This window comes from Telmatherina bonti, assembly GCF_933228915.1.
Source record: "Telmatherina bonti genome assembly, chromosome: 13".
Classification (NCBI taxonomy): domain Eukaryota; kingdom Metazoa; phylum Chordata; class Actinopteri; order Atheriniformes; family Telmatherinidae; genus Telmatherina; species Telmatherina bonti.
In genome coordinates, this window is record NC_136611.1 from 23,294,488 (window position 1) to 23,322,066 (window position 27,579).

Below are 27,579 nucleotides of genomic sequence, written 5' to 3' on the forward strand. Positions count from 1 at the left end.
TTTATTTTTTTCTGACTACCCGTAAGTTTGTGAACCGTATAATGAAGAATGTACATCCATCCAATTTAACTAGTTTTTAAAAGTGTTTAACTTTTGATGTTAACAACTTTTTGATTCAGAGAAATTCTTGGGAAGGGACAAGGTGATTGCATCACCAGCAGCGTCATGCTCTGTGACAGAGCTATTCAACTCAGTCCCATGAGGGATGCAGCCCTGCAGGTTTTCAGTATATCCTTGCTTCAACACACCCGACCCTAATTAAATGGATCCAACATCCTATGGAGTTCTGCACAATGACTCATTATTTGAGTCAGGTGTGTCGGTGCAGACATAGAGAAAAGCTGAAAAGCTGCTTTATGACTTTATTATCTGCAATAATGAGTTGGCATTCTTTAGCTGGGACAATCTACTAAGAACAATTTGCCCTTTATAAAAACATCTAGATAAAATGTTAATAGTAAAAAAAAATCTCACCTCTGAGCTGGCAGCTTCCTCGGGTACTGCTACCATAGCGACACTGGCCTCATGAAGAAGGCGAGGCTCAGTGCCTTGGATAGCGCTGACTAGTCCGACATCTGTGAGCTCTGCTGTGAAACTTGCACCAACTGACAAAAACACCTACAAGAAGGAAAGTGTTGGGAAGGACACGAACACACACACGAATGCTTCAAAACAATATGAGATATGGATCAGGAAGCATCTTCTCTTACCTGGCTGCTGATGGGTATGGTGATTGTCCCAAAGGATTCACCCTCTCTCATAAACAGCCGTCCTTCAGCTCTTCCTCCCAGCATTTCATTCATGTCCATCTCCTCATCTGCCATTCCACTGATCCTGTAGCCCACACTGGCGTTCCCATACAGCCCAGCAAGTCGAGTCACATTCACCACCAGAACTCTCGAGACGTCAGAGCCTGAGCCCACGACCACTATAGACTGTTGCACTGGGTTCAGGGTAAACACACCATGGGGCTCATCATTAGCAGGCACCCTAGTGTAAGAAGAGGAAAATTAACTTCAGAATTTTTAGTTTGTTTTTTTTTAACTTGTCAGACTACTTTTTTATATACACTGCAAAAACTCAGCCTTAAAAAACAAGAAAAAATATACAAAAATTAGGTAAATGTTGCTTAAAATAAGACAAATTATCTGCCAACAGAACAAGAAAAATTGGCTTGTCAAGACTTCCCAAAACAAGTAAAAATACTCTTAAAACAAGAGGAATTCTCTGGCATAAAAACTAAGAATTATCTTACCTTTAAAAAAAACAAGCACATGTATACTCAAGTTAAGATTTTTAAACTTACTTAGATTTCAATTTTTGCAGTGTAGAATTAAAATAACAAACCTGATGTGGGTTCTGATCAGATTTGGGCTCGCATTGAGCGTGCCACCGCCCTCCACAGCTGTTAGCTGAACGATGTAAAGCTCTTCCAGCTCTGGCACTGTGTCAGGCATCAGGCTAAGAACAATCTCTGCTTCCCTTTGACCCTCCAGGATCATCACTGAGCCAGTTAAGGTGTGGAAGTCGCCCATCATATCAGACTCACTTTGTATCTGCCAGTGGACCTGCAGCGAAAGTTTGGTTGTTTTTACAATTTCAACCAGAACCAAAAATAATTCACTTCCACATCTGCAACACATAGCAGGAACAACAAAAACATAACATACGTTTAATAAATAATCTTACCGTGATGTTGCCCACGGTACCCTCTCGCCGTGTAATCGACAGAGAGATATTGCGTGGACCCTCTGCTTCTGAGGACTCATTGAGGACACGTTCCCTACGAGCATCATCAGTGAACTGGACTATACCATTTGGGTCACCAAACTTCTCTATCTGAGAGACAAAAGCACAATTGGCAATAGCTCATTTCCTTCAGCAAAAGTGGTTTGACATCGTAATTGTCTTAGTCCACAGGTCCTAACTGGGTCATAAAACAAGGAAGTACCTTCAGTGTTATGGAACCAGCCAGAGGATCGACATACATTTCTCCAGAAAGAATGCTGAGCTCTATTATGAATGTCTCCTCCACCTCCACTTCCCCATGGGGGAAAATCTGCAGCTCTATGGTGCCTGTGCTTTGCTCTCCATCCCTAAAGAAGAAGGATCCATTTACAGGCCCTCTGATGTCAGTATTGATTGATGAAAGAAGTTCTCTGGTGTTAGGACCAAGAATGACCCAAGCAACCTATAAGAAGGAAAGAAAAGTCATCAAGACACACTAAGATCGGACACAGAATGGCATCACGGGACTTTCTTTTGCTGATGATTCTTCATACCGTTGCATTGCCCAGCAGGCCTCCTGCTCTCTCCAGAACGAGGCTGAGTAGAAGTGAGGAGTTGGGGTTTGCCACCGTGATTAGACTTTCATTCACAAAACGGACCACCCCACTTGGAGAATCACTCTTCCCAATGGTTATCCTCGCAACATGCTGCGGACCCACAACTGCTCCTCCAACCAGCAAGATCTCAAACATCTCTGCATGTTCACTGGGGATCAGAGTTTTAGTTGTTTTTTTTAAAAACTAGAATAAAATAATATATTTCAATAGTAACCAATGCAAATCTGCCTCCAACCTGTCCAGGTCATCGATAATCGTGACATTTATGTAGCTGATATTCTGGCCGTGGACAAACGTCACGGAGCCATTATGCAGGATGTAGTCAACATCAGGGATTGCACTCAAGCCTCTTGAAAAATACTGGGAGGAGACCATTCCATAAGTGCCCACCCTCCTCACCACTGGGATGAATACAGTACCCACGTCCTCTTCAACTTAAAAAGACAAAGAAGGAAAAAACAGAGAAAAAAGGTGTGCATACAGTGAATGTTTCATTTGTATCAATTAGTGTAATGAAAAAATGTATAAAAAACTGTGTTTTTACTCATTTCAGCATTTCATAAGATAAAAACAAACTGCTTTTGTTTAGATCCTTACCTGTAAAGTTAAGATAGTCCTGCCTAAACTCCAGGATACCTTCAGCATTGTCATTCTGTTGGATTACCACAACAACAGAAGAGATGTTGCCTACAACTGGAGGCTGGTCCATTTGTAGCCCAGACTCTCTCACTGTGTAGTCCACAGCACTAAACACAAGAGGGAGATACAGGATAAAGAATACCCGATAGCAACTCAGCTCAATACAGTGGTTTTCTGCAGTGTTTATATAGTGGATGACTACAACCTTTCATCCTCCTGTGAAGCCTGCAATCTAGCTGGAAATATACAACATCCCTTCTGATGATGCTATCACAAATATCTTTGCCAAAATGCCTCGTACTATCTACTGCACATCAGAATCTTTTCCTTACCTCAGATTGACTGGCTCTACGTTAGTGATGTTGAGGAAAAACATTTCAGGCCCCTCTGGAAGGTTGTCATCCTGAATATACAATGTGATTTGTTTTGAGGTTTCCTCTTGAATGAAAAGTAGTCGTCCGGAAGCTGGAACAAAGTCTATCCCACTGACTGCAGAGCTTTCTGAGGTCTCATAGGTCACCCACACACTGCCAAAACTGCCAAAAGAGCGATTCACTGTCACGTTCACCTGAGGAAAAGAAAGGACAGGACACATCTGTGGGGTAGGCAACTGCATGTATATGCCTCATTTCATCATTTCCCTCTTGCTTAAGGAAGTAAATATTTGTGCCATTTTCATGAGCTCACCATTCCCTCCTCCTCCGTTGTTCTAATTTCGAGATGGGTGAAAGAGAAAAGCCCAAAAGGGTTGTCGCTAGCGGCCATGGAAATCCTTGCGTGCCCAGCTATGGGACTTATTTCCAGTCCTGTTGTTGCAGACGTCAGAGTAAGCTGGTACTCACTGCGCTCTTCAGGGATTTCATCATCCAGGACCTAACATCATACATCATGACGGAGACAGTTCTGTTTGTCTCTGCTATGCAGATTAAACCTCAATTTTTCAATTCATTTTCATAACATTTCAGTACCTTCAGAGTAATGGAGGCAAAAGACTGTCCATCTTTCATGGTTACGGTCCCGGAGATTTGTTCAAACTCAGATGCCACAGCTGGAGTGATATTCCAGTAAACCTGCACCTCTCCAAACACACCTGGCCCTCGTACAAGGCTGAGGAGAACCACAGAAATGCAAACAATTTTTAGTTTTGTGTATGTCAATAATAAACTGAATTCCTAACATTTGAATCTGGTATATTGTCCTAATTGTTCATGATGCATATGTTACCTGACCACAGCGCTTCCGTTATAATCTCCCTGAGGTTCTCCAATGAGGATATTCCTAGATGACTGTGCTATTCCAATAATTCCTAAGGCAGCCTTGTCTGCCCTGATTGTTATGGTGACCACACCTGCACATGATAGTTTAGGGGAAAAGTGACAAAGAAGGAGGATTATTGTATCCTGAAAGTACTTCACCTTTTCTCAGTCATTTGAAGCACTGTCATTTAATGACTACAAACCATTTAAAGGGTCGATAACAGCACCGCTGTCAGCAGGAAACAGCTGAACGGTGAAATGCTCATCTCCTTCCAGTACATTGTCAGAGAGGGCTTTAATCACAAATGACTTAACCGACTCAGTCTGTAAAATGTAAAAAGAAATGTAGCCCTCAATAAGAAAAAAAAAACCATTACTATGACATTCCAGATCAGCCATTAAACTGACTAAACAAAAAAAAAACACATCAGCTGGGATAACAATGGCAGACTTTGCTACTGTACCTCCGTGAAAACAAGAGTCCCGTTGACAGGTGCAAGGTCATTCGCAGCCTGGGCTTGCAGTTGCCATGAAAGTGTCACTGCGCCCTCCCCCCCTGCACTACGCAGCACTGTTAGTGTTGCCACGGCAGCTGGATCATCCACAAACTCAGGTTCACTGATCGTTATCTTGGAGGAGAAAACAAAATATGAGAATTTTTGACAATGGAGACATGTGACGTGAACACTTCCAGTATATGTTGGAGTTTTTATTTTAGGTTGTTTAATGACCTGTAGTTCCTTGAAACCAAATCGTCCAAGAGGTGAATCGTTGGCTGGAATACTGACAGTTACAGAGGTCACTTGTCCAAGACGAGCACCACCGATCACACGCAGCAAATTCACTCTGAAGGTCTCTAAAGTCTCTACTTGTTCATCATCCAAAATGGCAATGGCAATTCTGGCTTCCCTCTAAAAGATGAGCAATAACATAAACTAACTCATGCACACTTTGTGGAGAAGCCTCATCGCATGGTCCCATATATTTAAGTCAGCTTCATTTTAGCTGAGAACAATAAGCCATGCTTTACCTGCCCATCTTGAAAAGTGAGGTTTCCTGATGTGGGGCTGAAGTCATTAAGATCAGCAGTGATTGGCTCAGCGTCCCAGTACACAACCAGTCTTCCAGTTGTACCGGCATGTCGCACCACTGACAGATAGAAGATGTTGTCTGGTGGTGATAGCTCAAAAGCCAAAACACTTCCAGGGATATCCTAGACAGGGTGTTCAGTAAAGTCTTACCGTCATACGATATATTTTAAGCGATTTAAGACATAAAGTATAATTATATCTTCATCATTTATTAATTGCTTTCAAGACTTTTCTCAAACCAAACAGGTTTCTAAAGTAGTTTATTAATTATGCTTCAATTATTAGCATTAAAGACGTTTCTGCATGTACTGTGCTCACTTCGGAAACATTGAACTGCAGAATGCCTCGGGGATCATCGTTCTCTCTGATGGTGATTTCTGCCACTTCCATACTGGGCCTCTTCAGACTGGGCTGCCCAACTCCAGCTGACCCGCTGATTAGCTCTACTCCAGTGATATTTACAAGGAAACTCTCTGCTAGCTCTGGAATATCATCCTTTAAAAAAACACACACACACACACATGTACAGTGGAGGGAAGTTAAAACGACTGTAAAATGAATTAAGTTAAATAGAATCGCATTCTTACCGGTAAGATTGTGACTGTGACAAGTGCAACAGTAGCACCGTTGATCATGATAATGGTGTCATCTCTGGTTAAGTAGTCCTCTCCTGCTGTGGCCTGATTGGGTGGTGGCTGGTATAAGGCTTGCTTGGTCTGGAAATGGATTGCCACCTCACCTGAGGAGCCCTGCTCCCTTACAACAGAAAGAGTCACATTGACTGGAGTCCCTGCAGGGTAAGAAAAACCGGATTGGGGTAACTGGATACAATGATGAAAACATTTTAAAAAAACCCTAACCACAATAATCAAAGATACTTTATTCATCCCCGAGGGGAAATAATGTGCAATAGTTAACAAAAAGATCAAATTCAATGTATGTACATTTGTAAAAATATGTAAGAAACTGAATACATAGCTCTATCTAAGCTTTTATCGCCTGGGTAGACTGATAAAGAGATTTAAACAAATCCTTTATTGCTTCACCTACTGGAAATCTGAAGAAGTCATCTACAGGAAATCTCCAGGTTTAATTACTGTAAATGGGTCTTAGCAACTGCACTAACAACCTTAGTAACAACCTACAACTTAAGCTGAACCCACAGCGGCAATTACTGAAATGAAATGTGGCAACAATCCACATTTACTGACCAGCATCTGCCATTCATTCATTTTTCTGATTAAGATTCTTACTTGGTGGTTCATCTGTTAAAGTAAACTGGGAGTCCAGATGCCATCCAATCACACCATATGGAGAGCCATTTGGCAAGATGGTGAGGAGAGCTTGAGATCGCTGCTTGTCAATGATAGCAGCATGTCTCAGGTCTTGAAGGCCCACAGTAGTAACATCCAGGATGCTAATTGTGACACTCTCACGTAGCTCTGGGAAACCATCGGCTATCACCGCCATTGAGATGACGGCTAACGTTTGACCCGTAGAGAATGTTACCTGTGATGAAAATGATTCTTTTAAACTGGTTCTCATATTTGTTATGTTATAATTCATTTCCACCACTGGTGAGATGTTGTCAAAGCATATTGCGATGTGTCTTAGCGGCTACTTACCACTCCTGATGTGGGGTAAATGTCAGCCAAACTACCATTAGCAGCCCAGTGAACAGTCAGTCTACCGAAGCTCCCTCTTTTCCTCTCCAAAGTGAAAGAAATCTGATTGTTTTGTTCCAACTCCTCAACCTCCATATTTAGGGAATTCTATGAACATAATCAGATTACTACATCTTAGCCCAGTGCTTAGCAATACCTTTAAATGAACAACATGTGGTAAGTCCCAATGACTAACATAATGACTATTTCACACAAGATTTGTCTGCTCACCAGAGCAAATCCAATGACTCCATAAGCATCATCGTTGGTTGAGATGATAACTGTCACTTGACCACCAAATCCGATCTCAGCACCACCTTTTGGATTCTTCAGCTTCACCTGGAATAACTCCTCCACCTCAGGGATGTCATCATCTATGATGTTCACTGCTATCTCCAGCTCACTGTCACCTGGAGCAAAGTTCAACTCCCCAAAACTGAATGTGAGAAAGTAAAGGAAGCACAACGGGCTCATTAAAATGATTTTCTTTTATGAGTCGGTTTATCCCTAATATTAGAAGTCACCTACCTGGGTATGAAATCTGACTGATTGGAGACAGATGTGAACTCATAAACAGTGGAGCTATTCTCCTCAGAAGAAGCCAAGAGGATCTTTGTGGTGTTGAGGGATGGAACCATGAAAGAGAGAAAGCTAGTGGCTTGAGGAGCTCTCAGGATCATGGTGAACAGGTTGACATCAGACCTCCAGGAGTAGAGCGATGAACCATTTCTTCCAGCTAATAGCACATAAGCTACGAGAATAAAAAAAAAACCCAATGACATTAGGGTTTTTGGAAAACTGATTTTTTTAAAATAGTACAAATGACAAACACAACCACATAAAATGTCAAAAGAAACAGTTTTGACACTTGAGCTTATGGTCAAGAGTTCTACTCTGTGCCTGAGTTAATTCAGTATAAATAACAGATATTTCATGTAAAAGTCTATCAGGTCTTCACTTCCTGCAGTCTTTTCTCATTTTTCTCTTTTATAAAATTTGAAATCAGATGATTAAACTCAATTCTTGAGTTTAATCATCTGCCTGAAGAGAAATTCTTTGGTTGCTTTGGTTGTATGTTTATGACTGCTGTCCTGTTCAGAAATTAAAAGCCATTCATTCAGTTTCGGTACATGTGGCTGAATATAAGTAAATAAAATAATTCTGTACTCTATTGCTCAATTAACTTGATAAAGACTGATTATTTTTCATGAATGCATGTTTTTTTTGTTTTTTTTTTTATAAATATACTGTGTTTATGTATTGTTAACATTGTTTTGTTGGGGGGGGGGGGTTCTTTATATTTTATGAATCAAGAAGTGAAACCTGTGAGGTAAAAATCTGGACATTATTTTGAAAGGCATAAAGATACATGATGCCTATATCCAGGATTGCAATATTTCACAGTTTTTCATATACTAATTTCAACCTTAGAAGAAATTATCTTACTTGGCGCTTGACTTCTCCTTTTATTCAAATGAAATTTATGCTTACTGATTGCAGACGGAGCAGTGAAGGAGTGAATGGAGGTGAGGTCAGGGTGAGGAATAGACTGGGAAAGTTGTGGTGAAGCTCCTCCTAAACCCCATAGAAACACCTCACAAGATGGAGAAAGACCTGGAGAAAAAGGCGGTCACATATTTTAAAAAAAACAAAAAAACAAAAACTTACAGATTTAAGTTTCTTCACGCTACAAATAGCATGTTTATGCAACCACTTGTCCGACACACCCAAGAGTGACAAATTACAACCTCTGTGTTTTTTTGTGGCTGTGCTTTGCCCCACACTGAGGCCTTTCCCATAAACCCACAACAAGTTTGAACTGAAAACTCACCACTGGTGCAGACAGAAAAGGATTATATCTCTTCACAAATATACAAAGCGCATAAATGTGAGCTGATCTATGATGTGAATTTTTTTTGCACTGCAAGTTTTCTTGTGCAACAAATAGTTTCTGTTTGTGTTCTAAACTATCATCTGTTTTGTTTGTACTATCCCAACCAGCATGTAACCACCACATAATCTACTAAAAAGAACGCTGAAAACATGGCTACATAGAAAAAAAAAGACATCTAATTATTGCAAAAACACAACCATCGTTTGAGTACTGCAGACTAAATGCACTTAACAACCATTCCAGGCCATGCATAAATATACAATCTTTTCACAAAATGAAAATGGTCAGTCTTAAAGAGCAGGTTGCAGGTTAGAACCTCCTTAAATCAGTATTAAAATTTTGTTGGAATAAAAACAGATCTATAAATACACTATTTGGCCTTTTAGAGTAGTTTCTGTTAGAATCTTACTACTGCATCTAAAACTGTAAGACAGGAAGTGGCGTAGGAAAGGGGAGCCGGTGTGCCAAAAAAAAGCCCCCCTGCCATGAAAACAGTAAGAAGCACAGTCACAGCATAACACCAGCTCTTCTTTCCTAAGTCACTTCCTGTCTTACGGTTTTAGATGCAGAAGTAAAATTCTAACAGAAACTACTCCAAAAGCCCAAATAGCGCATTTGTAAGTGTGTTTTCCCTCAAAATCGGTTCATACAATATTCTTCAACATACTGATTTAAGGGAGGTTCTAAGTTGCAGCATGCTTTTTAATTTCTAAATATATATTAATTTTGCTTAACACATCAGCTAACATGTACAGGGACTGGCAGTAGTTGCAATTTTAAAACAGATTTAACAATGTTCATAAATGATGTATGACATCTGAGCAAGTTAGATCACCTTCAGTAGCAATTAACAGGAGAGTGTCTTCTGCTCCCGTGTTGATGGCTTCCACCTGTCTGGCTCTGCCAGTAACTGGGAGAGGCTGAGGGTTTTGAAATCTTCCACCAGTCCACTGAAGCGTTTGGCAGCTGGCACTCTGACTGTTAATGCACACCAGCAGGTAGTGCATATCTGCATGAGTAAATGGAGTTATGCTCAAGATGTCTTTCTCAAAGTCCAGAGTCTGATGGAGTGTGAATGAACCCGCCGTCCAAACAAAAATCTGAAGAGTCAATGAAATAAAAATTTAGTTCATTCATAACCCTAATGAGGAGTATTTCATTATTTTGATATGATCAAAAAGAGTTCAGACAGACTTGTCTAAAATGTAAAACAGTCAGTCTCACCTGGCTTGTTGCTATCAGATAATCTCTGCCTTCAGTGGAGAAATGTTTCACATCCAGAGCTTCAACGCCTAAGACTTGTTCCTGTAGAAATTAGGTTTTAAAATATAATGACTATATAAATGAATCCCACAGAAATATGCAAAATACATTATGTCTGGGTTAACACTTGCCAATGTGATATTGAGGTCCTGCTGCAATTTGAAAATGCTAAGATTGGCAGCAGGGAAAAAGGGAGCACCACCATGTGTAATGCCTATATAGGTAGAACCGTTCACTGCAAAGCCAACACATGAGGCCGGGTCCTGGATCCCAACAGACTGCAACAACCAAAAATACAGAGATCATAATGCTCACATTCCAGTTTCTAGTGGATTTTTTTTTTTTTTACATAAATAGACATGTCCTACGACAGGAACAACGCGTTACCTCTACTGCCACAAAGACACCTTGCCATCGATACAAGGTGGCTAAGGTCTGGGAGGATCCAGCTACAGGCCTCCTATCCAGCCTTACAGCCATAAATGAAGGTTCTTCAGGAAGGGAGCACCAAGCAGATGTAGGTTTGTCCACCAAGCTCTGGTACACACCCATGACTGGGAGCGGACCCACTAGAAAATACATTGACAATGAAAAACAACTGATTAAAAGATTTCAGGAGATGAAGGTAACTGAAGATATTTACTAGTCTCACCAGATGCAGTAGCTGTGTCAGGCCGCATCTCCCACTCCACACTGACAGCTGACTCCAGACCGTTACTGCGAGATACGGTGAGGAAGACTGCACTGCTACCTTCATCAGCAACCACCACTGTGCTGGTTCTGCACAAAACAAAAAGCACAAACATGTTTTCACAGAAGTCTGTGCAAATATTCTGCACGTAATAATGACATTCAGAGTTTCATAACTTTTGATGTGATTGTATTGAGACCTGTTCAGAGTTGGCCCGATTCGAAACAAGCCAGACGGGGCCAAATTCTCCAGAACGGTAATGAAAGTCTGGAGTTGGTCACCAAGCCTCGCACCTCCTGTTGGGTTGGACAGGGCCACTGTGAAAGTTTCATTCCCTTCAGGCTCAGCATCGAGCACCGCCCGTATTTCAAGCATCTGAAACAGCACAGATGATCAGAAAAGGTTATTTGCCATTTTACGGATCAGTGACACTTATTACGTTTCTGCTAAAAAAAAAAATAGTCTTAAATATATCTTCTTCTTTTGAAGCATTTATTTGATATGCTACTACAGGAAAATCTACTCCCACCTACCTTAAATCTGACCCCATCCTCCAGCACCACAAACCCTTGTGTAGGCATCAGATCACCCTCTGCAAGGCTGCCATTAGCATCAGTGATGGTAAACTGAACTGACACGGTGCCAAACGTGCCCTCCACAGGGTTTCGAACCACGTAGAGATTTGCAACACTGACGCGCAACTCTGACACAGAGGTGGGCTCGCTCAACAGGAGATGGTCGCTGGTGTTAAAGGAAATTACACCGTGGCCATCATCACTGGCCCGGATAGTCACAGTAGCTATGAGAGTGAGAAAATATAATGTTCTTGATATTCATTATTGAATTTAGTTTATTAAGGTAAGAAAGCAACCACCAACCAAGTATGATTAATGTAACAGTAGGGTAAATATAAGTGTGCAGAACTTAGTGACATTGTTTTGGTCTCTACAACTGTACTTCATTATTTTATTACAATGATTTTAAAGATCTTAAGTGTCTCGACAATTTTTCTTAACCTTTTTTTGTTGTTGTTTTTATTTTGTTTAATTTTTTTTTTTTTTTTATCTACCTGTAGTGTTGCTGCCCAGCTCCAGCCCAGGAGACGGATCAGACAGGATGAGCTGGAATCTCTCAGGCCCTTCTGGGATGGCGTCATTGATTATCTCCACTTCCACAAACTTGTGCCTTTCACCATCAACAAAATGGAGCATCTGGGTGGACAGAAGGCTTTTCAATTCAAACATTCACTCTCCTTTATGTTTGTGCAAACTCCCAGAGTAGCTTTGGATGAGAGCATACTAAATGTTTATGCTATTCCAAATACAAAATTAGGTTTACAATCTTTAACTACTGGGCATGACCAACCGTTTGACTGGTATTGTAATCCAGTCCCTGCTGAGCTTCCAAGTTTTGAGCAAAAAAGAAAAGAGAGACATTTCCATATGTTCCCTTGTTCCTGTAGGCCACAAGAGTCAACAATCCTATCGTTTCATTCACTTCAAACCTGGAAACCAGAGCACATGTGGAAAGATGCTTTTAACAGAGATGTGCAGATTAGCATCATATTAAACATATGAATGGACGTTGCTCTTACATGGTGTTTGTCCATTCAATGATTCCTCTAATTCCATCATTAGCCCCAATGGTGATCTCTGCAACCAAACCCTGGGTGTCTAGTAAAAGGAATCACATGCAGAGTGAAAATTAACTAAAAGCAGTTAACAGCTGTTTATAATCTGCATACTACAGATTATCAACAGGTCCGCAGTATACAGCTTCAGGCTGTAACTAAGAAAGCAAGCAGTAAGAGTCGTGTCTGCAAGGGGACACTGTAGAAGATCTATCTTTCGTCATGGTACATTTGAGCAATGGATTACAACTAGGAGGCGTCTCCTGTAAGAGCCCTGGAAAGCTGAGCAGCCAAGTCTTTTAGGTGGACTGATTTATGACCCCCTGAATAGTCTTCTCCTATTGACTCTCTGGCTAAGACACTAGGAGGCCAGCAGTGGGTTTAGTTTGGCTTTCTCTCGCCCTCACCACACAGGGCTACTCACTGCCACCAAATCCCCACGCTTCCTCAATCATAGAAGGCATCAATCTCACTGTCCAAGCCACATAATAATTGCTGCCAAAAGAGTGGCTGTGTGTTTCCCGTGTGTCTCCAGGCAGTGGGCTGATAGTATTCTGGGAACCTCCAAGTGCCGCTCTGACTGTAGTATTCTGTCAACTCATCACTTTCTATAGTTACTCATTCATAAATCGGACTGCGGTTTGGATTCTACAGAATAAGAAGCAGGACTGCAGCTACAAGCTCATGGAGCATTTAGACAAAGCTTGTGCACATTAGAATATACATATTTTTACCTGGTAAAGTGCAATACACAACCTCTGCTCATCGAAAATAGCAAATGATGAAAGATTTCAAAAAGAGAAAAGGGAAATAAATTTTATGACATTATACAATACCTCAGAAAAAACAGATCAAATACATAAAAGACGCCACATTTGTTGGATGTCATTGATCTATACTGTCTATGCTGGTTATTAGAAATAAACTCAGCAAGGATTACAGGCTAAAATGACCCATACCTAGCTGGGGAACAGTAGCGAGGGTTGTGATGAGGACAGCTGATGTTATGTTGACCAAGAAGAACTCCTGCAACTCTGGTGTGTCATCCTGAAAAAAATTAAAAGCTTTACATAACACAGTCAGACAAATCTGCAAGAAGTAGGTTTAGCTGTGAAACTTCTACTAACAGCTGGTCTATATTCATCAGTTCACATTACAGAAACTCAAAAGCTCCAATGGCAATCAGAAGACTGCAAAAAAGAAGTGTCAGTAGTTTGTTAAACACTCTAGTTTCATGTTCTGATTAATGTAAAGAAAGAAAAGAGTAAAGAAGACATCCAGTCTTTACCTCCAGTATGGTGACTGGGATGCCAACTGAAGTTTGCCCATCCTGAAGGATGACTGAACCAGTGCCAGAGATGAAGTCTAGTCCAGGGTCAGCAAGAGCACCTTCCACCTCAGACAGGTTTTGTAAGGAACCTCTTATAACCTCATATGATATATTTACTGCCCCTGCATGCAAACAATTATTTACAAGTCATAAGATTAAAAATAAAACCTCATAAATTAAATAAAATACATTAAGTAAAAAAGATTTTAATTCCAGCAAAATGATCCCACAGACCTGAGGCTCCAAACTCTCTGTTGATGTAGATGTTGACAATTTGGTCTCGTTCCTCTGTGGTCACCCGAAGGGATGACGGGGCAATAGTCAGCAGCCCAAAGGGCTGATCGCTGGTGTCCACAGTAAGCACTGCCTCACTGCCTTGAACATCCAGTGCAGCATGGCCTGTCGCCACAACACCTGTGTAGAAGTTGGAGGAATAATTACTGCTTGTAGTTATTGTCATTTTAATGTAGTTCAAGTTTTTTCACAAGTATCTGATGTAAAGTTTTTTACTCAAAAGAAATTACCAAAAGTTTGTATGTTGAACAGTGAAACTCTGTATACATCTTTGTCCTCTGGTGTGGCGTCGTCAAGAAGCCGCAGGACTATGGTGTCATTGAGTTCTCCCTGTAAGAAATGGCACAAATAAATAATTTCAGCTGGAGATGCAAGAAAAAGAGCAAAAGAAAATTATTTATTGCTAAATATTTATCTCCATACTGTCTAATTAACCTACAATAAACTATAAACAGTTTATTATCTACCTCAGTGAAGAAGAGTGTCCCTGAAGTTTGAGTGAACGTTCGCTGGGCAAGGGGTCCTTGTACAGTCCAGTCCACAGTGACATTACCCAGACCTGGAGCTGTTCTCAACACCAACAAAGGAAGTCTTTCGCCTGTAATATGAAATGGAACCAATTTAGCCAAAACATCTAAAAAGTAAAAATCTATCTGAAGGATTGCTGATTATTTCATAACATGATAACTGCCACTATTATGAGTAAATTAGTTTCTTTTTTAATCATGGCTAGCAATTTTTAGATCACTTTCTCATATTGTTTTCTTGCTGTAAATACCTTCAGAGGATCTTCAATATCTCTGATTGCATGGAGACCTCAGCAGCTCATGGATAAATAATTTTATGATAACTGCAACCTCGGGGACCACCTGTCGCTGCACCCTGCTCTTACTATGAGTGCTTATTCTTACTATCACATCCATATGTCATTTCGACCTTAGGTGAGGAGAGGGTTGTGTTACAGACAGTTTCTTTTGTTTAAGAGCTGAAATGTAGCTGAAGAATTATCGACTTGATGAATCTAATCAATAATTTATGCAATATTCATAAAAATTGATGTCATTTCAGCAAATGGACATACAGGCAATTTTACTCTCAACATACAGAGTAAATTTATTACATTGTCAGTCTGGCAAAACATAACTGTCAAGCTTTCATAGCACGTTTATGTGACACTTGAAAATCATTATGTGGGAATGACAAAGTGAATAAACATGGATTCGCACAAAAGCATCACATGCAGAGGGACTACCAACCTTCCCTGGCAATGACTGATCGTGAGGCTGAATCGAATCCCACTATTCCTGCAACGTTATCATTAGCTAGTATCACTATGGTTACAGTGTCCGAACTGGGTAGAATTCGACTTCCTCCTGCTGTGTTGACAAGACCAATCCTGAGGCTTTCATTGTCCTCTGGTTGAAAATCATCTCTGATTACTATTGTTATTGTCTTCTTAAGATCACCTGATAACAGAAAAAATAAAATACACTGGTTAGATGCACAAGCTGTACTGGATCAATAAAAAACTCATTTAACAGTGAAGTTATAACACATAATCAAAAGTAACATATACCATCAAAGATCAGAATTCCTCCAGTCCCAGTGAAGTCAGCATCTGGTGTGGCATTTCCTCCAACAAATCTCCACTCCACAGTGACAGTGCCTAGATTCCCTCCTCTCCTCTCTATGACCAGGGGCACTACAACTGCAGGCTCCTCTCGGACCTCAAGATAAAGGCCCTCATTGGTGGTGTTGGGACTGAGGCTGTAGATCAAAAATACGCCAAAAGCATCTCCATTCACTCCAATGGTGACTGTAGCTTTGTCCGGCTGACCGATTGAAGGCAGGTTCTTCTGTGGCACAGTCATATTTACTAGCACTACCTTGGAAAAAGAAAGGGGAACATTTATTTCTTCCAGTTTTCTGTAAATCTAAGTTTGAATGTAAAATGAAGCCATAAATACCACAAAGTAAGAGAGTATATATTACTGAGTCTACCTTTAATATCTGTATGGAGAAGCTCTCGTCCATTTCAGGGAATTTATCAGTTAAAATTAGGACTGTGAGGTTAGCTGCCCCTGCTCCATCATCCATGAAGGCACTTTGAGCAGTCACAGGGGTGTAATCACTTCCTGCCACAGCCTGGGCACTGAACAGGACATCTGCTGCAGTGATGTTTTTTACATAAGTCAAAACCTGAGATTTGGAGGTCAGTTGGTCAGCCCCTGACGTCACCCATGTACAGGATGGTGGAGTCATGCCTGATGACAGAGAGAAGGCCTGGCAAGCACGTTCCCTCAGACAAGCTGCAGCACATGCAGTCAAAGGGTCTCCTTGACCGGTGATGTTAACTGTGAAAATGGGGGCAGTTTCTGGTGTTCCTGGCTTTGGAGGGTTATAGTACATCAATAGGTTTTGCGTATCGGTAAGCGCCAAGCCAACAATGTCAATGTCAGATGTGCTGTATGTGATCTCCACTCGGCCAAAGTGGCCTCCTCTAGAATAAAGACAATGGGTATAATGGAAGAAAGAAAGCAGGTAAGCGGGTTTAATGGAAGTAGTTGTGCAAAGATATATTAAGAATCATTTTTTAAAAAATAATCAAAAGTACCTCCGGCGCACACTGATATTAGCTCTATAAACTCCATCCAGCGGCTCCTGAACACGATAAACAGATTGTTCAAAGTAAACTGTTCCATACGGGTTGTCATTGGCAGGCACTACTATGTCAACAGACTTATCGGCTCCCAAGTTTCCTCCATTACTGGCACCAGTTAGTTCCACTTTAATAATCTAGAAAACAAGGTATGAGTTTAACATGTATTGCAATGAAAAACAATCAAAGGTTATTCTATTCTGTTCTATTCTATTCTATTCTATTCTAATACATTTATATAAAAGGACATGTAATTATCCATAATTCACATTTTCATCATGTCTTCTCACCTCGGTGATTTCAGGCACATCGTCAGCTAAAATCTCCAGTCTGAGTGTCTTCATGGTCTCTCCAGGAGCAAATCTGACCTCTCCTGATGTGGGTCTTATATCTCCCTCGGCAAGTTTGCCATTAACAGTAGCCTGCCATTGGACTGCCACTGTGCCAATTGTACCAGCATTACGCACAATTGGCAATGTGACCTCAACAGAGTTGGATTCAGGCTCCTCTACTGTAACTGGAAGAGCCTGAAAGACTGTGTAGACATATAAAGATGAAAAGAATTCAATAAACAATAAGCAAAGTCAAAATGACTATAGAAAACTTAAACAAGATCCTGATAATGCTTACTAACCAAAGGCACCAAAAGGGTCATCAGAAGGCAGTATGGTTATGATGGCACGCGTAAGGTCTCCCAGGAGGGCTCCTCCGGTTGTTTGGTTAATTAACTCGATCAGAAAGGTCTCTTCCAGCTCAGGGACCAAATCGTTGATGACATAGATGGGTACAGACTTACTGGACTCCCCCTCTAAGAGAACCACGTCAGTCGAAGCTACACTGTAATCTTCACCTATAAGATGTCAGAAACACGTTGGATCGTGGCAGCCTTGCACACACTAAGCAAAGAGATATATTCAGATTGCAATTTTCATGCCCTGTGTCTTCAGAACTTACTAACTCTGGCAGTCAGAGGGATAGCTCTGAACTTGACAGACACATCAGCAAAAATTCCCCCAGTACGCGTGACGTTTATTATCGGCCCAACGTAGTGTTCTGCTACACTGACAGCAGAGGCCGACAGCTGAAGGACACCAAAAGCATCATCGCTGGCTTCCACTATCACCTGGGCTACCGTGTCCATCCTGGGCCCCAGAGAGGGGGAATTTGAGACTGAAAAGAAAATAAAGGGAATATTTTATGAGTTCAAGTTGGTAAAGTGAAGTTATATATGATTTTATTTGTTTTGTCAACTAAAGTCTTCAACTTGGTGAGTGTTAGTAACTTACGGAGCCGCTTTTGCTCTCCTTGGATGAGTTGAACACTGATTAACGTCACAAACACCGACTCGTCTCTTTCTGGGTCCTCATCGTCTAACACTCTGAGGGTAATATTCGCTTTACTTTGATTGGCCAAAAACACAACTGAGTTGAGGAGGGAAACAAAGTCCCGCCCTTCAGTGGCTCTTCCAACTCCAGGGGTCCTGTAAGGCTCTGGATCAGCCTCATTCAGTGTCCCATACACAACTTGGACCTATGTGAGGTGAAATTAGAAAATATTACACATTCACCAAATATGGGCTTTTTTCATTCAAACTGTTTCATTAAATAAAAAGGCAAAAAAAAAAAGTCTAAATCTTCTGCAGTCGGACACACCTGACCCATTAGGCCTTTCTGTCGCTCAATGGTAAGGGACACAGTTGCATCAGCTTCAGCAAGTCGGACAGACCTTGTTGCATTGGCGAATACAAAAACACCGTAAGGATCGTCACTGGCAAGCACAGTCAGAGAAGCAGTTGTCCTGTTTCCCAGACGACCATGTGAAACGGTAACCAGGGACACTGTGAAACTCTTGTCCAACTCAGGGATGCCATCTTGGGCCACATTGATAATGATGTCCTCAGACCTCTGTCCTACACCGAAGGTGATATTCCCAAACCTGCTGAGGAGCTCTCCCTCAGAGCTGGGATCAGCCTCCCAGTAAACTGTTACGTTGGAGAGGTCCCCAAAAGAACGCTCCACCTGTGGTAGAACCAAAGAAAACGTAGCACGATAGTCAACAATCAACTGATATTTCTTCATTTTCAAACTGTTAACTTCACTGACCTGCAAAATCACAACTTCATGTCCATCCTCAGGTTCTGTCCCATTAACAGACAGAGCCTGAGGGCTGAACTGAAACACTCCATGGGCATTGTCAGATGCGGCGATGATGACTGTGATGCGAGATGCAACTCCTAAGCTGGCTGCACAGAAACATCAAAATGTGTGTTACTCTTTTGCTGCATACAGGTGAGTTTATGAGAATAAAAACGCTCCATTGGTTAGAAAAAAGGAAGTAAATGTATGATCTTATTATTACTGTGAATCTGACAGAAGTAGTTTATAAAGGAACACAAATCCTAACAGTTACTGAAAATGGAGTAATGATCTAGTTACTGACATGGCAGCATCATGTGGCGTGTAAGTAGGCGCAAGCCAAACTCAGTATAATACTAGGGTATCTGACATTTTATGTCATGTGCTTCCCCTATTCAGACTTGTGAAAGGCTATTTGCTTTTCCCATGTCAGTCCCTTGAATCCCTCTCACTGGGTTCACAGCTTAGTGTAAATACCACACACAAATGCACATGTGGATGCACACACACACACACAGGCTACCAAAGATGAGTGGGTGTATATAGCATCAAACAGCCAGTGTGGAAATGAAGGAATGGAGAAAAGCCACAGCTCGGGGAATAAAGGAGGGGCATGCTTACCATGGTGGAGATAGGACGGAGGGAGGAAATCATAGTCACTCTCTCCACTACCACTTCCTTCACTATGCAGAAAATGATCCACTGATGGATCACACATGGGGATCACAGGGGTGTCACACCAGGTTAAAATCACACCAGAGTACAGGTCAAAAGGCAAATGGGAAGGAATGTTGGTAGGTAGTCACACATGTAGGCGCAGGGGAAACACACAGGCACGACACACAAAACACACAAAAGCAGTGGTGCAGAGCACATGGTCAGTTATCTTTTTTACAGTAGGATCTATTGGAAAACACACATCAATTTTTGGAACACTTATTGTAAGTCTCAATATGTCAATAAAAAATTTATACTTAGATGTCTCACCTCCACCATCAGCACTGTATAGCTCCACTCTAAAAATCTTTTCCAGCTCAGGGACAGGATTATCTACAATGGTCACATTAATGAACTTCAGTCGCTCTCCTGGAAGAAAGTCCAATATTCCCTCTGAGTCCTGAAAGCAGGATACGCAAACAAACGGAAGCGAACACAACACATTTTTCATGACTGGCTTGTTTATCATGCTTGCAACATATGCAGGAGTGTAAACTAACTTCGTAGTCTTCAGGGCTGGACGCTGTAAAGGGAGTGGTCCTGTATCCGACCATGATCCTCCCCAAAAGGCCCTGGGCCCTTGCCACAAGCAGACGGATCTGTCCATCTTCTTCGTTTACAGTGATGCTTGCAGGTTCTAAAGCTGGAAGGATCAAACCCTCCTTTGGAGGGCTGGGCTGAAACTGCAGCAGGCCTATTCCAAGAAAGGGTGTGTGTGTGAGTTTGGGGGTCGTAATAATGAAGGATGTAATGAGAAGGAAGGGGTGGTTTGATGAAAGAAGGAAGGCAGGGAGCGGGAACAATAAACATAAAAAGAAACATTTTACATACATTCTTAGAAAATAATCCTATAAATTCATATGACATGGCTTGTATCATCAAGTGTATTTCTGTTTTTGGGAGTGAATACCATATGGATGGTCACTAGCTGTTACAGTCACTGTCGTAACAGAGTTATTGAGGTAAATGCTTGCTCCGCTGGTGGGGGTGGAGCCTGGCTTCCCATCGCCAGACTCTGCTGACACCAGTGCAACCTGAAAGGACTCTGCAAGCTCTGGGAGATTATCATCAAACACCAGCAGGTTCAGGACCTAAGGAAAAGATTGCCCAGCATCAGATTCTTTATCATGTCATGGTCTTAGGAAATCGTGCAGCTGCTATCTGAGGCTAACTAAAGTAACTAACAGTTTCACAGTTTGTTTGTTTTTTTGAAAAATGACACATGCGTGTAAATGCTGACTGCTGAAGGCGGTAGGATCTTACTAACGCTTGTTACAACATCCTAAAACTTGCATTCAACCAACCACTAGGAGGAGCTGTCTATCAGGAAATATTACAACTGAATGAATAAGAAACTAATGTTAAAGTGAACTTCAGGAATGCATTTAAAATTTTAAAAAATGTGAAAACAGAGCGCACTACTTTCTCTGTGAAATCTAACATGCTTTTATTCCCTCGACCTAGACAAACTCTAATCAGAGGGGCTCCATTTCATAATACTTTCACACACCTCAGAGCGCTGTCCGGGCATGAAAAGCACCGCTCCAGTTGCATTAACAAAATCTTCATGAGCTGGAATTTCACTGTCCAGTTGGGTAACTGTGTAGTTTACATAGACATGATCCATGGATCCTCGCGTACGCTCAATCACACATGAGATGGTGGATCCCTCCTCAGTGGTCTATTGAGACATACAGATGAATAAAAACATGAATTGATGCAGAGACAATGGAGGATATGATCAATACAAAATAGATCTAAACACAGTTACTTACTGTTGCTTGTTAGAATTAACTGAGCTAAGTTAACTCAATCCTATCACTGTGCATTAATAATGTGATTTAAGGACAGAGTGCTCGACAGCCCACATGCCTTTATGGCTTTATCCCCAGGTGATCTAATATAAAGGAGATCCTCTGGTTCTGAAGGAATGCCATCCACAGCTCTGCCATCTGCTGTGTTGATGGAAACAAGTAGGGTCTCTTATTTCCAGTGAAGGAAATCCAGATCTACTTCCATAGGAATGCCCCCACAGACAGCGCCACTGCTGCCCGACCAGCTGTCACTCCACCTGAGACGCCCCGGTATGAGACCCTACCCATTATTCAATCTAACTAAGAAGTGAGAGCACGCTTCCCTGCAGCCAAGCACGAAGAGTGATAAAATATGCAGCAGGACAGGGACTGATAAACCAGTGGGTTTGCATTACAAGTGTTTCTATGCGTTTCTTCACTGGTCACACAGGAAGCGATGACACAAATTACAATACTATATTCTCATGATCATAACGGATGAGCGCTTATTTAAAGACAGTTAAAGTTTACTTACTCAACATACTGAAAGTGCAATTACTACCTCTAAGTATTTCACATTTTTGTTTTTAGAGTCAATTTAATAGCAATTTAGTTGCCACTGCTTCTCATCAGTTTAAACACATTTCTTCACTTGCTGACAAAGCAATGGCTTTATTTATTCATTAAATGTTTGGTCTATCTAACAGACATAAATAGGATCTCCTATTTCCCACAGAAAACCATACTCTGGCACATCCTACTTTTTTCAGAGATCTTTAATCTAAGTCTGCTAGTCTGATGGATTCCACGTTTATATGACTGAAATTATTGTACACAGTAAGAAAGGCATACCCCTGTATGTATAAGCTCCTGCTATCTGTGTATGTTAAGAGCTAAACAAAGCTGAGCTGAAAGGATTTATAAGGAGATATGTTGGTTAGACAAGACACCAATACCTTAATGTTCACAATGAGAAATCAAAGATTTTTTGTGGAAACTGAAAAACCTTAAGAAAAGAGAAAACATATGTTCAGTACTTCTCCAAACTGGTTTCTGATGTAGAGTGATTAGACAGAGGTCCTGTCTGAGGAAACTGGCTAACAAAGCATTGCATCTTTGTTATCTTCCTTAGCATCCATCATGATAATGGCATCGCTATGCTTTTGGGTTATTTTGCCGCTGCAGCGACTAGAAACATACACAGGCTAGATGAGAACACAGACCCAGAAAGAATTTGTTCCAATCCTGAATGATGACGTTATAGATGACAAGAATGTTTATCTCTTTTAAGGAAGCAACAGAAAAAAAGAATATAGTCTAAAATCTGCAGGGGGTGGCTTTGGTAAAACTTATAGTTCAAAAGAAATCCCGTCAGAGTCTGGACTGGAACCTAAAGAGGATCTACGTAGGAGAAACCTAAAAATAGATTTGCATTAATGTGCCACATTAAAGAAACTTTAAAATGGACATTTTATGTAAGTGGTTTTAAATTTTATAATCCCAATAATTTTTTGGTGTATTGCTTGATTTTTAACAGAAATTAAAAATTAAGTTTGAAATAAAACAAAGTTTGAAAAACTTGAAAGGGTCTGAAAAGTGACTGTCAGCATTTTAAATACTCTTGCACTTACATCAGGTATGCAGGAACCAGTGAATCCAAAAAGCCCATTGGCATTGTCACTCTTCATGACTCGCAAAATAGCCGTGGGCCTGGGAAAGGGAAGACGCGCGCCACCACGCACTGCCACCAACTGCAGAAAGAACACCTCCTCTCCCTCTTCCTCATCATCATCCCTGACCTCCACGACGAATGACTTCCTCCTCTCATCCTGCTGGTACCGCAGGTATCCTGAGATGTTCCGCAAGTCAGTTTTTGCTGGCTGTGCATGGAGCTCATGGATATGGTTACGGTTCAGCTTAGTGTGATACAATCGAACATCCTGGAGGAGACCAGTGTAGCGCTGTTCACCGTGAAGATCTGACCCAATAAACAATGAAGCAGGTCCTGAAGGAGAAATATTAATAATTGGAATAATTGCACATTGTTTTATAAAAATCATTTTCATCATTTTGACTACAGATATACAAAATATTATGCCACTTGCAAGCTGTAGAATAAAAAAAGTTTTAAATGAAGAAGGAAAACAACCAATGGATCAATGATCAGACAATTTGCCATTAGCATTGATCAGTACTTTAAGCAAATTTTAAATGGAACTTTTAAAGCTAAATTACAGTTTAAACTCTCACGATAAAACATTTCTGTCCTGTTGGATATTATTGTCTGACTGTTTCATGCTTTAAAAGTAACATATTGGCAAATAAATTCTATAAAATAATATTACCACACATTTATTTGATTTAACTAACCAATGACATTACATAGACTATTTAAATAAATGAAAGGTGTTAATCCTATCTCTGCTTAAATAAATTGAAATAATCGCAAGAGTGTCAATTGTAGAAATTTCAGTTTTAAGACTTTTGTGTTGATGTTCAAGTAACATTTCAGGGGTCGTATGAGTCCATTTTCGTTAATGGTGGAGCTAATTTGGATGCTTTGTTTTAAAAGTATTGGAAACACAAACAGAATCTTGATTAAAGCCACCAGATGCGTAGGTCCAGCTCTTTCTCATTACTCATTTATACACTTACACCTCTCACGCCTATCACTTTCTGTACTTGTACAAAAAGTGACAAATGCAGGAAATCTGCCACAGTGAGCAAGCACAAAGCCCGGACACAAAGCCGTCCATCTGTGAGTGGAGCTTCCAGTAGAAGACATTAACACAACATGCGTGATTATGATGCATAAATCCACTGTGACTGGAATTAGGAAGCTTTTGATCAAATACAAGCTACTGTCTGCATTAATTACTGCAAACATGAAGGAAAAAAGATGCCGACTGAACCCCTTCAGCAGTAACAATGTCCTCAGGCTGCGCAGCCACTCAAGCATCGCAGAGTTCCAGTAGTGCAGAACAAAGAGGTAACAACTGAGAGGTGGGTGTTCATAAAGGTCCACATGCATTCGCATGAGCGTCAGACGTCTATAATTGGATGAACAGTGAAGAACAAAAACAAAACAAACAAACTTATGAGACACCTTTACAGTTTTGGTCACTGGAAAATATGATATTGAAGAGATAATGTATAAAAGAGAATGTTAGACATACATCTTAAAATTTCATATTATAACTATTAGCCAAGGTACAGTCACAGACGCTCACAGCCTATGAAGACCCCCAACCTCCTATTCCTGACCCCCCCAGAAATTTCAGCCTTTTTCTGTTATTCTCCCACTTATCCAAAAGTATAGATACTGAAATTGAATTTATTTTCCTTCTTTATTTATTTTATGTATTCATTTATTGCATTTAAATTTATTTATTCCCAAAATGATTTATCCTGAAACAACAAAATTTCTTTGTTGAGGATTAAGAAAGCATCATTTAATTGAATTAAATTCAGTAACATGAGTTTGTCTAACACTATATGATCTATAGCCTGGCCTGTATAGAGAAGCAAAACTTGTCAGTGTTCTGTAATGCAACTTACCATCATTAATGCCTTCTCCTTTGATGCTCCTCAGGCCCCCAGGTATAGAGATCCCATCCAAGAAGAACTCAATAATCCCATCATCAACTGTAATGATGACATGCAGCCACATATTTTCCTCCACAAACTTCTCAGCTGTGGCCCGTGCCACTTGGGTATTATTAGAACCTGTGACAGTATAGTACAGCATCACTGTTACATGTGACTCATTGGTGTGGACCTTCACTCCATAATACAAGCTCTCATTTTGGTTTCCTTTGGATACTATGAAGCCATTGGTGTTTGGTCTGGGCATCAGCCAAGCAGAAAAGGTGAAGTTGGCAACAGCAGCAGGTGCATCTTCAGAGGTGATTGTTCCATAAGACCCAGGAAACCCAGAAAAAAACCAAGTGTCTGTGGCTGAGTGGTGTCTCCTGGCATGAGGCCTGAGCTCAACCTGATCTGGGAAAGAGGCTAGAAGCAGCAGGTCATCCATAAGGGGAAGACCCTGTGGGAAGTGTCCAGACACAATTTCCCAGGAAACCCGCACGTCACCAAAAGTGCCCTGCTGCCGGAGAATGGTGAAGGAGGTGACGTCGGACATGTCCTCATCCGAAAGCACATCTTCAGCAACTTCTTGGTCCAGGTTGATGTCAGCGATGGCAAAGACACCAAATGGGTCATCGTTGAAAGGGATGAGAACTGAGGTGTTCAGAGAAGTCTCGGCCAGCCGTCCACCCTCCCCTGGGTAACCCCCTTAAAGAAAATACCGACATAGGGTTTGTTTTTCAGTAAATGTTTACATTTGTTAAATAGTTAAAAACTCATATCAGTTTTTACATATTGTTTTTATTTAAACATTATGTCTCAAATATGTCAAATCTAACTATTTCATTCTTGTACTTACCTGAGATATTTACCAGCCCTAGGACAAAGAACTCATTGAACTCTGGGAGTTTATCTGAAATGGCCTCTAGGACAATCGGTTTGGTCTTTTCTCCTGTAGTGAAGGTGATGGACCCAGATGTGTTTGTAAACTCCTTGTTCTCTTCAAGAGGAGTTACTGAATCATTTGCAAACAGCTGCCAGAAGACTGTTACATTCCCAAAATGACCCTTTGCTCGAAGTACGCTACAATAAAAGAAGAAAATGTGACCATTTTCACAAAAGCATACAAACAAGTAAAAGTATCGACTTCAAGTTACAATTTTTCATAACAACGTATAGAAAGCACAGATAAGAAGGTATGTACATAAAACTAGATTTATAAGTTTTAAAACAAGTTTTTCATAAAGAAACATGAGCCGAGGACCTATTTCTTACTAAAAGCTGTTGGTCTTGCCCTCCTCAACAGGTTTTTCAATAGACTCCAAAGAGAAAATGCCATTGGCGTCATCATTGGCTTCAATCACCACGGTAGCAGTGCTGGCTCCATACACAACAGCATCACCTGTGTTCACAAATATAATGTCAGATTAGATCAGATCCTGAGAATCCAACAGACATACCATGAGCCTAACATAAACTGCATGGACTGTATTGTTATCATCATGCATAATTGCAGGCACTAGAAACAGGTTGTATTTTCAACATTGGATGCAATAACTACTGCAACAAAGCCCAACAAGACATCTTCCTTCTGAATAACCAAAGTCCAAATGTAAAGCTTTTTTTTTTTTTTTTCCCGAAAAAGCTTGAAAATCTTTAAGAATTAGAAATGATGCTACAATTTTCTAAAAACAGAACAAACAACATTTTACTTTTGTAATTACTTTGCATCACAACAAAGTACAGACAACAAGTACATAGAATTAGCCATGCCCATAATTCGGTAGTCACTGTAAAGCCCTAAAAAGCCCCAAGCCTTAAAATGACTGGTTTACTAGAGGCAACTGTGTTACTGGTTTTTAACAGAATGGCTGCCAGAATAGTTTACTACTATAAACCAGATGTGTAATCTAGTGCATTCCAGATCATTTAGTAAACATGTGGGGTCAACTGAGTGGTCAGTCTTTGTGTATTTGAATGTCTGGAATTAAAGCATCCAGTTGATGCCTGCTGGACACAAAACATCACACAAAAGTTGATGGTTGTAAAAAAAAAAAAAAAAAAAAAAACCTAAGCAGCTTTTGTCCATTTCTTTGTAACCCTGGTCTTTCTTTTTTTGTGTCTTTGAACTGCTGGATTTTTGTTTGAAAAATGTACTACCTTATTCGGTTAGTCTTATCCATAAAAAAAATCAAGACTTTTTGTTGTTCTCTGTGACTTGTTGAAACAGAAGCTTACCTGTGGCGTTGAACAAAACAATATAAAAAGGTTCATCGGTCTCCGGTACATCATCGTCTTCAACAGCCACGGAGATGTTCTTCATCCATTCACCAATGCCGTACACCAACAGTGTGTGATTGGTCAGTACAGTGAGGTCATCTGGTGATGCATCTCCATACTCTACACGATACATCACTGTTGCCACAAAGTCAGCTTGTCCTGCCCGCAACACAGTGAAGTTGGCAACCCCCCCTTCATGAACGCGCACAAAAGTGGGCTCTGAGGTTAAAAGTAAGGTGCAGAAGGAATGACAGACAGGAAAAAAAATTAAACATTTATGCCATTGTATAGAAATCATTTATAAAAGCTCAGA

At 40.7% G+C, this 27,579-nt stretch overlaps 1 protein-coding gene across 1 annotated transcript in view; it reads right to left on the bottom strand.

Moving 5' to 3' along the window:
• adgrv1 (adhesion G protein-coupled receptor V1) overlaps positions 1–27,579 on the bottom strand; it is a gene marked incomplete at both ends in the record, with an annotated part of 86,688 nt that overhangs the window by 47,948 nt on the left and 11,161 nt on the right. The window contains 58 exons of the mRNA XM_079251684.1: positions 475–618; positions 711–990; positions 1,348–1,568; positions 1,690–1,839; positions 1,952–2,191; positions 2,283–2,493; positions 2,581–2,779; positions 2,943–3,091; positions 3,317–3,552; positions 3,672–3,857; positions 3,953–4,091; positions 4,209–4,332; positions 4,444–4,564; positions 4,705–4,869; positions 4,972–5,151; positions 5,271–5,453; positions 5,650–5,826; positions 5,919–6,121; positions 6,585–6,840; positions 6,957–7,103; positions 7,227–7,431; positions 7,524–7,746; positions 8,487–8,609; positions 9,725–9,989; positions 10,114–10,194; positions 10,284–10,430; positions 10,540–10,721; positions 10,805–10,932; positions 11,043–11,218; positions 11,377–11,642; positions 11,913–12,054; positions 12,209–12,347; positions 12,438–12,516; positions 13,433–13,520; positions 13,762–13,925; positions 14,038–14,217; positions 14,328–14,427; positions 14,565–14,695; positions 15,354–15,563; positions 15,674–15,983; positions 16,099–16,597; positions 16,712–16,893; positions 17,047–17,291; positions 17,391–17,606; positions 17,711–17,926; positions 18,043–18,286; positions 18,409–18,774; positions 18,859–18,998; positions 19,513–19,593; positions 19,879–20,008; positions 20,109–20,302; positions 20,519–20,699; positions 21,119–21,289; positions 23,033–23,406; positions 24,960–25,694; positions 25,846–26,069; positions 26,262–26,388; positions 27,225–27,485. Of these exons, the coding sequence (XP_079107810.1) occupies positions 475–618; positions 711–990; positions 1,348–1,568; positions 1,690–1,839; positions 1,952–2,191; positions 2,283–2,493; positions 2,581–2,779; positions 2,943–3,091; positions 3,317–3,552; positions 3,672–3,857; positions 3,953–4,091; positions 4,209–4,332; positions 4,444–4,564; positions 4,705–4,869; positions 4,972–5,151; positions 5,271–5,453; positions 5,650–5,826; positions 5,919–6,121; positions 6,585–6,840; positions 6,957–7,103; positions 7,227–7,431; positions 7,524–7,746; positions 8,487–8,609; positions 9,725–9,989; positions 10,114–10,194; positions 10,284–10,430; positions 10,540–10,721; positions 10,805–10,932; positions 11,043–11,218; positions 11,377–11,642; positions 11,913–12,054; positions 12,209–12,347; positions 12,438–12,516; positions 13,433–13,520; positions 13,762–13,925; positions 14,038–14,217; positions 14,328–14,427; positions 14,565–14,695; positions 15,354–15,563; positions 15,674–15,983; positions 16,099–16,597; positions 16,712–16,893; positions 17,047–17,291; positions 17,391–17,606; positions 17,711–17,926; positions 18,043–18,286; positions 18,409–18,774; positions 18,859–18,998; positions 19,513–19,593; positions 19,879–20,008; positions 20,109–20,302; positions 20,519–20,699; positions 21,119–21,289; positions 23,033–23,406; positions 24,960–25,694; positions 25,846–26,069; positions 26,262–26,388; positions 27,225–27,485 (11,636 nt within the window). The remainder of the gene's footprint in view (positions 1–474; positions 619–710; positions 991–1,347; positions 1,569–1,689; positions 1,840–1,951; positions 2,192–2,282; positions 2,494–2,580; positions 2,780–2,942; positions 3,092–3,316; positions 3,553–3,671; positions 3,858–3,952; positions 4,092–4,208; positions 4,333–4,443; positions 4,565–4,704; positions 4,870–4,971; positions 5,152–5,270; positions 5,454–5,649; positions 5,827–5,918; positions 6,122–6,584; positions 6,841–6,956; positions 7,104–7,226; positions 7,432–7,523; positions 7,747–8,486; positions 8,610–9,724; positions 9,990–10,113; positions 10,195–10,283; positions 10,431–10,539; positions 10,722–10,804; positions 10,933–11,042; positions 11,219–11,376; positions 11,643–11,912; positions 12,055–12,208; positions 12,348–12,437; positions 12,517–13,432; positions 13,521–13,761; positions 13,926–14,037; positions 14,218–14,327; positions 14,428–14,564; positions 14,696–15,353; positions 15,564–15,673; positions 15,984–16,098; positions 16,598–16,711; positions 16,894–17,046; positions 17,292–17,390; positions 17,607–17,710; positions 17,927–18,042; positions 18,287–18,408; positions 18,775–18,858; positions 18,999–19,512; positions 19,594–19,878; positions 20,009–20,108; positions 20,303–20,518; positions 20,700–21,118; positions 21,290–23,032; positions 23,407–24,959; positions 25,695–25,845; positions 26,070–26,261; positions 26,389–27,224; positions 27,486–27,579) is intronic.